Raw genomic sequence first — 11,734 nt, forward strand, 5'->3', positions numbered from 1 at the left:
CTAACACCTACCCATCTGTCACATTTCAGCTATCTTTTCTACTCCTCCACTAGGTTTACCCTCATCCCTTTACCTCAGGAGGAACTGGTTTTGGAGAAGCTCTGTCAGATAGGTAATGGCTAATAGTCAGCTCTGTTCTAGCAGTACGTAAATCCAAAATAACACAAGTGGTGAGCAGAGATATTTTTAACTTTCTTCACTGTAGACAGGTAAAAAGTCATGGCCATCTCAGGATTTAATGTGTTTCTTGCATCCTGTTCAAATGCAATCATTGTTTACAAATTTTTGCAGTGACCCCATATGATCATCTGGACAGTTGTCCTCCTTTACATGTCTCATTTGCCAGATTGAACAAACTCCAACACAAGTGCTGAAAGTGAAGGGTCCCCTATGCTACTGCTGAGGCTTGTCAAAAGGATGATTTAATAGAAACAGTATTTCTATAATGACAACAAATAGGTTTTAAACAGTTTAGCTGGAGTTCATAAACAGACACAGGCTCACTGACTGATTTTTCTAGCTAAGCAGCAAAGTAAAAGGATATATCTAATAGCATTCAAGACCATAAGTAAAAGAATGGATTGTGATAATCCGATTTAAAAGATGAAAATGTGGACCAGGTGGCTGGCCATTACTAGTTGACCTTGCCTGTCTCACAGGTTGTAGATATATTTGTATATTAATACCCATATTATCACCATATCCTCTCATATATTTAATCACCCTTCTGTTGTAACTGATATTTTTTCCTTACAGTGGTGTTCTTGATATGAAAGAATGATGATTTCTCAGCAGTTTCAGCCCATGGTCTTGGGCTGGCATCTTAATCAGGAAATGTGATGCTATTCCAGAGCTAGTGGACTACGTTGGGAAGCATGTCGGTATTTCTCAGGCTATTTGAAGTCCAGCACTTTCTCAAAAGCTTCTGTCTTGCTGTAGAGTGGTTAGGCTAGGGGTAAATGTGTGACAATGCTAGACCAAGATGACAGCAAAGTCATACAGAACCTTTGCAGAAATCAAAGCAACCGATCACTTACAGTGAGGAATTTCCTGATGTCAGAGGTAGGCTGGAAGGAAGAGACAAGCCTTGCCAACATAGCCCATCCTGTGGAAAGACTAACCAGAAAGGCTCTCTAGTGGAAAGTCAGATTCAGAGGCAATAGCAAGACACAACAAAAGCTAAAGAGAAGTGAGCAAAGGTGTGTCACATACAGCTAACCCCCAAGTGATCCTTCACTATCCCTCACAGGAGCTGGATATGGACCGTGAGTCAAAAGACAAGAAAAATCCATGTAACCTAGAAATGCTAACTGCAGAAATCAAGAATCTGATGGCACTGGCAAGGGATGGACAGACATCAGATAGCAAGATCTGGTATCCTCTTGGGCATAGTCCAGGCCCCACTGACTTCAGAGCAGTCGTGTCATGAATTTCATTAGTGACAGGTTTACTTCCAAGAATTGTCTTTTCCTATATTCTTATCACCTTAGTCAGCACTCTGCTTAAACCTTACAAGGCTGTTTTCTGCACAGAGAGAAAAAGAGTTATGTGTGATGAAATGGTAAAATAAACCTTAGTTGTCTTGGCTCTCCTCCATAAAACGTATTCCACTTCAAATTAAAAATTAAATTGAGCCTCTCAGTGTGACTGTTCAAGCATCTTGCCCAGCCATCCGTCTCCCAGCTGTGCAATGTGCCACTTGGATCTCGCTGCCAAGTGTAAGCACTTGAACAATCCAAGGCAGGTGATTACAGCATAAAGACTCTTTTAATTTGTATTATACTACCAGTATTTTTTAGGCATATAATGCTTAATCTATTCATTTCAGGGCTGTATATTTGCAGGTTCTAAGTCTCTGTTTAACAGATAAGTTACATGTCACTTATGACTTAAACAGCTTGGAAGCTGAGAGCATCACAATGTGTGAGTGACAGAGCCAGGAATAAAATGCAAAAGCACTCCTTTAGAATAATAAATTCCTTCTCCAGCCCTTGCTGCTTTTACTGTATTATAGAGCTAATATTTTCTCCTTATAACCTTCTACACTTGCCCCTTATTTACAGTACTCATAATCCCCTAGGATACTCTTTGAAAACGTTTTAACCTGTACTTTGTCAATGACTTTGTAATAAGGAAAGCTAAAACCATAAAAGCAAAGCAATCTATCTGTCTTATTTGAGTTCTTTCAAAAGATTTTAGGTAAAAATTTTGGTTGATTGGAGGGGGTCTGAAAAACAGAGGACAAAAACTGACTGTGAAACAAATAGAAAAAAATCCTTACATGATTTTGCTCCGCTGTAAATTGTGGAAACTTTTCCTGTTTATATATGTTCATTTTGCAATGCTTGCTTAAAGTCTTTGTCCTCTTTAGAAAAGCAAAATAATGAACAGATTATATTGCTCCATTCCAAGGAGGAAAACAACAAAGAAAAGCCAACTGGAACACCGGATTGTATAAATAAAGGCAATTTTTACTGACAGTGTTCTGATCCAAATATTTATTTATTTCCTAACTCATACAAAATTGATGCTTGTAGAGGTATTGGGTTAAAAGGGTTGGAAAATTAATCCTTCTAGTTATCCACAGAGAACATATAGTACTAATGACGCAATGAAAACCTCTTTGATTTGGGTAAGAAATACATTACATATCACTTACAGAAATATGATCTAGTGTCATACAGAAAATTATGTTTTAGAGCAACAGTACCAGCAAGGACACTGATACTCATCTTTGCTGTAGCTGGAATGGGTCGCCCTTCACCCATGTCCATCCAGTGGATGGGGAGGCTTCACTTCCACAGCTCCAAACAAGAAAGCTATTACCATGGCCAGGTCTTTCACCTGTTCCCTTGTCAGTCACCTCTCTCCTGAAACTCATACACCATCCAGTTCTTGCAAGGTCATAACACATTTTCTACACTATTGAGTTTGGCTGGATTCAGACCAGAGACCTACATGAAAAAGACTAAAAACAGAAGGAGGCTCTGTTCTACTAGAAATTCATTTAGCAATCAGATGGAAAACTTGGCTTCAGGGAAAAAATGTTGGATATCAAAAAGAGATGAGAAAGTCAGTCCTGGATAAAAGTAGTTCTAACTTTTAACATAAATGGAAGTGTTATTAAAGGTTAGTATATGAGTCATGCCAAATTCTATAGAGATGAGAAATGCAATGAAATGGTATCTAAGTCGTTATAAATTTTGCTATTTACACAAAGGAGGAAAAAGAATGTTTCCTACATACTTTTTTCATGTTTCCCGTCATATCTTGCATACTTATTAAAATGTAGGTTTCCAAGTACCCATAGAAAAAATACGAACGTGCAGAGAGAATAACCACCAGAAAGAAAAAAAAGTAACCAAGTCCTATAACTGGATTTAAAATAATTCACTTCTATCTAAAGAGTGAAATCATGTTCTTTTTCCTCCCTACATAAAAGTTGCACTCGTATTCATAACAACAGAAGAAGAAAAGCACAGTTGCTTCAAAACACTGGACACAGCTTTCCAGAAACAAGATAGCAATTACTCAGAAATGCTATGGAAAACATTAATCACAGAGTAACTTGCTATTTACATTAAAGATCTAGCCTCTAAAATTAATTTTAAATAAAAGGGGAAAAAAATTTGCCATAGGACAGTTTTGTCCGTAATGCAGAGTCTCTGTTCTTTGCTTTTTGTCCAGCATTTCTTTTGAGATATATATCTATAAATTTATAGATATACATCTGAGAGAGATGTATCAAAATTTAAAACATGTCTGGATGGAGAGCTCGCAAATTTCATCTGAAACTACATTTGCAGTAGACAAACCCTGACAGAAATAAAATGCCAGAATGATACATTTTAATGAAATGACATTCCCTGTCCATGATCCCCCCCATAGGATCCATGTAGAGGACTAAATGCCTCAGTCCATAGAAGCAGAGCCAACAGCAGCAGTGCAGGTTCCCCAGTGCCATCAGGCTGAAGCTCCCTAGCCCTCGTGGGATGCAGTGGTTTCCATCCTCATGAAGGCTGCTAGGACAGGTGCAGAGCAGCATCAGTAGTGGCGATGTGGAGAGCTGTCACGTTCCATGTGGACTAGGGATGGGATCCCAATCCCTTCGCAGTCAGCACAAGCCTCTCCTGTCGACACCAGAAGGAGCTGCACGAATCCCCAGGGCAGCAGCAGGCTCTGAAGACAGGAGCACAGGATGAGGCATCGCAGATTCTCCGCTCCAGACCCAGTGTGGCCACCACATTGTCTGCCAGCTCTGTTCTCAGTAGGCTCTACAAAACGAGTCACTGCTGTCAGGCTTCTTCCTCAGAATGATGGCTAGACCAGACTGGAACGGTTGAGCACCACAGCACTTCTTATTCTTATACATGCAGGATGATAGTGCGCAACCAGCTCCAATTCAGAACCAGGAAAATCCAGCTGGAGGGTGTGCCCCTTAACAGAGGAAAGACAGTTTGTGCTTCGAACATTCAGCTCTCAGCTGCTCAGTCATCATCATCACTTGTCGAAACCAGTGCAAAATTCACAGGAAAAAGAATGTCCGCATCGAGAGGGTATAAATCCTTCCTCATGTTCGAGAATGGTACAAGCATTTACCCAGCATCTCTATCAAATATCGTAGAAAAGGTTACACAAAAATATTTAAATATATGGATACAGATACATAGATATTACACTTGCATAAAATATGTATATTCAAAACCCTTTGGGCAGTTTCACAGTTAGCTGAAAATGTATGCTTTAGAAATATGAACAATTTTCTACTCTTTTCTAGTTTAAGTAGGAGGGGGAAGGGAAAGAAGCATCAGCCTTATTAATACTGAATGCTAAGTGCAGAAGTTTAGCTGTAGCTTGGGGTTTTGAAGCAATTGATTTGACAGAACCTCCAAGCATAAACTCTCTTTTAAAAATCCACATCTATTCCCTAGATTGTTTATTGTTTCATGAAAATGAAAACCTACGTGTCCTGCTTGTATCAACTAGATCTCCTGAGACCATTCAATTAAACCTCATAAGCCTGCAATACCTCAAGATAGGACTGAGTATTGGGAGTACACATGAACCTTATTGCAGTAATTCTGTGTGATAACAGGAATTTATAACTTCTCATATCTTGTCTAATTGAACTTTAGAAATAAAAAACCTTAAATGACACCACAAGAAGCTCACAGTTCTGCAAAAATTAAACTCAGTATGAAATTTTACTAATAGACCATATAATTTACACAGATTTACATAAATACAGAGATATTAAAATATTAAATCAAAGCTAATTAACAGAGGATAGAGTTTTACATGGTAACATTTTAATTCTAGTCACACTTTTGCAACTACTTTTAATGTAATGAGATTATATAAATAATACATACACCTGTATTATATAAAGATATATATCTATCCCTCCATCCTTCTTTTTTTCTTCAAAAATAGGGCAATTTTATAAATGCAATGAGATGTGACAAGCAGTACACTTCTGGGAAATTATTGCATGCCTTGAGTGCGTAAGGCAGAAGGAAGAGTATCTGACTTCAGACACTAAAGAAGTGGAATCATCAACCAGAAATGCACTGGAGTGATTTGGAACATCTTATTGCTTTTATAAAACTCGAAATTATACACTGTTGGTTTATGGGGGTTTTTTTTAAAGGCACAAAATAAAGGGGAAAGTAATATCTCTCTATTTAGTGGAGATCAATGGTCAAGAAGCTCCATTATTGTTCACTGAACACTCTTCATTGTCCTAAATCTATTCCCTGTGGTGCAATACTGTGCTGCAGTTGCATAAGGAAGTTAAACACAAAAGTTCATGCATCCTTTATTACAGGAAACAAAAGAAAGCCAATTTCCTTGCCCAGCAACAACAAAGTAGCCACTAGCATCCAATCACACCGACTGGTGGCAAAAGTCAGTCACGGCTCCCACCAAAGGGCAGTGGGCAAACAGCTTGTAGGGTATGCTCACCACACTAACCTCAGCGGGTGGAGCAGCTCCTTGAGCTGGATGATACAGTACTTGCCTAAAGCACTAGAGGCATGGATCCAAACTCAACAGCAATCTCCCATCAGACCACAAAAGATCAGAAAGGGATAAAACTGGGTAACAGAAACACTGCACTGAAGCCTCTGCATTTTAGGGCTATTTGAGGATTATGAACCACTTCTGCCACTTTCTATTCCCGAATTAAATTGGTTAATGGCATTCACTCCCAGATTAGCGCTCCAGACCTCCTGGTTCGTATGTCTGGGATTTTTCTAGTCAGCCAGTCTGGGAGGCAGAACACAGCAGAGAAGAAATACACAGGATTCAGAATATTAAAAACTATGGACTATTACTATCTCTTCAAATCACTTTTAGTGCTGGGATAGAAAGAAAAACAAACAGACAAAAAAGGAATAAATCCCTCAGGATCACTTTTTCTTTGCAGTAATTTTTAGATGTTAGTATGCACAGTAGAGGGCTGCCTCTGCTACAATACCACACTAGATGTTTCAAAGTTTGGATATGGCACTCTGTTAAGGCACCTTCAAGTAATGGTCATTGATTTAATCTCTAAGGAAAGCCGCATTTTCTGTAACCAACACCGCTTCCTCCTACACATTCAGTACCAGCAGCCACTCACACCCACCATCCACAGACAAAAAACTCTTGGTGCCTGCAAGGGATAAACTACACCAGCCACTACTAAAAAAAGTATTTGCCAGGGTTTAGGAGAGGGCATTTTGGCACAACTACATGGTTTGTTCCCCAAGAGGGAAAATGGGAGAAAATTAGGTGTTGTCTGTCCCTAATTGTCAGTAAGATTAGAAGGGTTAAAATACACATCAACCTAAAAAACTAAAAGCAAGATCGGTACTGCTGCAGGATTCCTTGCTGGGAGGTGAAGCTGTAAACGCCGGTGTTCAGTGCAGGGTAGTGGTGCAGAACTGGATTGCTTCAGGACCAACAGGAGGTACAAAGACAACCTCCACTGGGAGAGGACAGGGAAGTTACTGCACATTACTTCTCTCTTCCACACAGAATGGCACTGCGTTTGGGGTTCAGGTTTCATGGCATGAGGATGGAGATGAGGATAGGGATGGGGAAGGGTGGGCAATTGAAGATGAATGGAGTTGAAGGGAAAGGAAAGCTCTACGCAGACTCCATCCCCCAGACAGTGGGGGCACGGGGCTGTGGGGTTGGAGGGTGCTTGCAGTTAAGCCCAACTAGGGGTGGCCACTTCTACACAAAATATCCAGTTCTGCAAAGGACTAGAGGGGTGGGACAGGGCCATAGATCCCAGCACAAAAGAAGAGACCACAGTGTACTTCCAGTCTGCTCCGAGGTCCCAAGGCACCCTCCAGAACTGTCTCTTCCCCCACACCACTCACCCACACGCCAACCCACACAATGCAATGGTGACATAGGGTGCAGTGGGAATCCCAAGAGGGGGAACATTCCAGCCCTTGGGGTAATAATGTCCAGAGAACAGGGACACCCTACCCCTGGCCCTCTCCTGCAGATGGATGACTTGATATTTAGTAGCTGTGTGCAGCTCCTTCTCCAGTTAAAAGATGCATCCTTTCCTTGCACAGTCAATGAGAAAAGCAATGTGATCTGTCATGCACTTGGATCATGGGCTTGTTCATTTAAATTAGCAATGTTTTCTTCTTCTTCGGGGACTAGAATAATCACTCAGGTATTTACAAACACCAATCAGCGCCTTCGCGAGGTCTCACCCAAATCATCATGACAAAATCACCGTCTGCAGGAGCCCCGCACCAGCTGTGTCCACACAAGCCTGTGCTTGCTGAGAGCTGGGGGCTGCTGAGGGAGAGGAGCGCTGGATCTCCGAGTCCTGGGGTGGTCTTCCCAGTCGGCTGTCTCTTCCTTGGGCTGCCTCTCCCTGCACCACTGTCCCAGGGTGCTGGCTGCTGCTATTGCTGCTGCGGGCACAGTGGTCCCGTTCATACTCCTCCTGAGCCTTTTGCATTTTCCGCTTCTTCATCTTCCTCTTGTGGATGTGGAAGGTGGTGAGGGAGAGGAGGATCAGGCAGAAGATGAGGGTGACTAGGACAATTAAAACCAGGGTGGATGAGAAGGACTGGAAGAGCTGACCCACTTGCGTGATGCAGGTGGTGCTGGTATTTAAGGTGGCAGATGTCCTGTTCAGAAGACAAGGCGGCAGGTTCAGCCTCAACTCCTTGGAGAGCTTGGCACTCATTGAGGAAGCTACGGAAGATGAGGATCTTCCTCCCTTCTCTGAAGATGCTTAAATTTCAGTCGCTGCCGGGCTGCTGGCGGGCGCTCGCTGGAAATGACCGGGATGCTGCCAGCTGAGTCTCCCGCTCGCTGTGAAGTACCTGAGCAGCCTGCAACGTGAGCCGGACACATCAGCGCCCCGAGGCACCCACCCTGCGCACTCCCCCCGCCCCAAACCCGGCTGCGGCAGCCTCCGCCTTGCGCCCCGACACGGCCCCGCTCCAGCGGACCCGGCTCCCCTCTAGGGGACGGGACGGGGCACCGCGACCGCGCCGCCACTCCGACTTCGCAAATTCCTCGGCATCCCGGGCAGCACCGCCCGACCGCTGCCCCAACTAGTTGCCGCGAGAAGGGAGCGAGGGAGCAGCGGTCGGGTGCCAGCGCCCCGCGCTACGGCCGGGACAGGCTGCCGGAGCCGAGCGGGTCCTGCGCGCAGTGCCGGTGGCGGTGCCCGCCCCGGAGCCCCCCTTACCTGCGCGGCGAGGGAGCGCCCGGGCGCCGCGGGCGCTGGGGGCTGCGGCAGCGCGGAGTGAGCGCAGGAGCGTAGCCGCTGCCGCTTCGGGGAGCGCCGCCCGCAGCTGCAGCCGCCCCGGCCGCTGACGTCAGGCGGCCCGGCCCGCCGGCCGCCGCCCCGCACGGCCCCGCGGCACCGCCCGCATACCCCCGGCCGCCACCGGCGCCCGCCGGACACGCACACACCGGCCCTGCCGCCGCCGCCCACCCTCCGCGTCCCTGCAGGCGCAGCTGGCCCAGCGCGTCGCCCCGGTCCCCACGGCCCCCCACGACCCTACCTGCCCACCTCTGCTCCCCACGCTCTTTGCATGCCCGGGAGCGGAGAGCGGCCCGTATCTCTTCCCCAAAACACCCAGACCTACCGTCATGCCCACCGACCGCAGCCAGCCCCTTCTGCCGTGTCCCCCTCCACGCAGACACGCCATGGCCGGAGCGCCCACGCCAAGTCACTCGGGGCTACCCCTGGCGCCTTCACGTCCCTACTGCCATGTGCACCCACCCACAACCCGCGTTCGCACCGGTACCACAGCCCGAATGCCGAGCTCCCATCGGCCCCAAAACCCTGTCCCTTCGCACAGACAGCACATCCGTCCTTTCCCGGCGAGGCTGGTGTGAATCCGTGGGAGCGAAAAAATGCCAGGGACTCTTGTTGGAATATGTGTGAAAACTTGCCTTACCAAGGCTAAGTGCCTCACGGGCATTTTCTTCTAAAACAAATTGATACGAGCTGCCCATTTATATATTTAAGCTAAAAATCACGTTATTTCTAAACATAAGAAAACGTATTATTTGAAAAGTGCTTTCAGTTGAGATAGTAGGACAGAAATATTAATTACTGATAGGATGTAGCTCTTCACATTTCCAAAAGGAGCAAACTGTTATGGTAGTGTCTGGCAACAGAGGACAAGATCTGATGGCCAGAAGGTTCCATCAGTCGGTCCCATGTCGTGTGCTCTGGACTAACCCCAGGTGCTAGAAGCAGACTTGCTATAAAGCTCTGACGTGAGTTACAGGACTTTCAGGAAAAATACGAAGTGTCCAGCCTTGCTGATGGCCTGAAGCCACCTGAAAAGCCTGGAGGAAAATCTGTACCAGATGAGCTCTGACATGAGTTGGAAAAAATCTTCAGTCAAGAACAAAGGTCTGTTAGATCTGATGACCCTGATAGTCAAGAACCTGTTGCAGAGGTGGGCAGGAGCTGGTAAGCCGTGTATTTAAGCACTTCATTGTTTCAAGGCAGATTTCTTCTGCACTGTTTTTGTCTCTGATAAATGCACTGCAGCTTGTGAAATCCGGCCAGACACTATTAACTCTGTGATTATTCTGCTGAAAAATTTACATCACAGGGGATGAATAACATTAAGCTGATAGTCCCAATCATTTGCAAAGTAACTCCAACTTAATACTTCCTCTAAAGCTAGAGGAATAGGGGTTCCTATTACTCTTTCACCTCCCCAGATCAATAGTCTGTCACTTTAGAAGGGTGCTGCACAGAGAAGAAAGAAGTTCAGTTCAGAACTGGGAGACAAGCCTTTGCCCATTCATTGGCCCACTGCTCCTGTCATTCAGCTCCCTCAGGTGTATACCCTATGTCATTGCACAAAACAAATATCCTCCATGCACTGGGGATTGAACTGATGACCTCTAAAGGGCCTGTCCAACCAAAATTATTATATGATTCTATGATTCTCAGCCCAGCATTCCTTGGACACCTCTCTTACATACCAGCCACATCTCCATATCCTCCCTCATATTCTTCCTCCACCCTTTTCTTCCTCTATACCTTTCTCCAACATGCACATCTGATGTGTGCATTAATAGGTACTCTGTGCTCGCTGCTTGTTGCCTTAGTGGAGAAAACAACCACCACAGGCTGAAACAGCAAATCAATCTTCAGGCCATTCCCTCTTTTCTCCCACTATTCTCTGCAAAGCAGCAGCTGAAGGGGAGGCTGCAAAACAGAGTGAGGAGCACGGGGGCCACTCATCATGGCCTGTGCCACTGGAGAACACTCCTGATCCCACCCAGAAGCAACTATGGTATAAAGTAGTAGACCTGCTCTCCCTGACAGGGATCCACTGAATCCTTTAACTTAAACTGAAGGTGGGAAAAGGATACCATTTAATCCCAAAGGCATGTGTGAGTTTGTGAAATTGCAGCAGCTGACCTGAGACTGTCATTCAGAAGTTAATAGATGATTAGAAATAATGTATTTAAAAAACCCTGAACAACAGCATAAGAATGGCCTTTTGCACAGAAAACTCAAGATTGCAAAAGTTAATATATAGGACTACTTTAATATATAGGACTACTTACTTATTGCACTAGAATATATGACTGTGTCTTCAGCTTTTACTTGTTGGGAGAGGCAACACAAAGCTACTCGAAGTTAATTTGCCTTAAATAAATTTAAAATCCTTTCTGTGTTAATGTTGCCTGCTGTCCTTCACCACTTTGTGTCCCAAGCTCCTGCCACTGTCCCTGCTCATCCAGACCACTGGACTGAAATGCTCAGAACAATTAATGTATGTTTTACTTACTACTTTCAAAATGCTACTCACATTATTCCTTGCTTTTAGGATTAACACATAGTGAAGATGTGTCTTGTGTATTAGTATGGTAATTATTCCAAGTATAAGGTTTTTCCTAAACTGTAGAGAGTGAAAGATGGGTCTAGGAAGTAGACAAGGGTAAATACCTCAGCAAATTTTTAGCTCTTTCCCCACTGTCTCAGCTCCTTTTCTGTCTATATTCAGGTACGATTTTGCAATATTTCTGCTTTAGCTAAAATAAATGAAAAGCAGAGATTCTTGCTCTTTCTGGCAATTAATTTTACAATTTTTAATGAGTCAGAAGAGAAGAACTGTGGAGTAAAGGGGAAATTACTATGATTACACATACCTTGGCATTCTGGTTCATGCTGGCTGCCAGCCAACCAAACCGTATGGATTCATGTGCCCATGATCAGAATACAAGGAGT

The 11,734-nt window shown here is 44.5% G+C and overlaps 1 protein-coding gene across 1 annotated transcript; it reads right to left on the reverse strand.

Moving 5' to 3' along the window:
* Positions 1-2,489: 2,489 nt before the first annotated feature.
* C1H11orf87 (chromosome 1 C11orf87 homolog) lies at positions 2,490-8,803 on the reverse strand. Its single transcript, XM_071554610.1, has 2 exons — positions 8,714-8,803; positions 2,490-8,351 (listed from the first exon to the last, which is right to left on the reverse strand). Exon 2 carries the CDS (start codon positions 8,201-8,203, stop codon positions 7,727-7,729), a length of 477 nt encoding a protein of 158 aa, XP_071410711.1. The 5' UTR covers positions 8,204-8,351; positions 8,714-8,803; the 3' UTR covers positions 2,490-7,726.
* Between the last annotated feature and the right edge of the window lie 2,931 nt (positions 8,804-11,734).

Source organism: Pithys albifrons, chromosome 1 (assembly GCF_047495875.1).
Source record: "Pithys albifrons albifrons isolate INPA30051 chromosome 1, PitAlb_v1, whole genome shotgun sequence".
Classification (NCBI taxonomy): domain Eukaryota; kingdom Metazoa; phylum Chordata; class Aves; order Passeriformes; family Thamnophilidae; genus Pithys; species Pithys albifrons.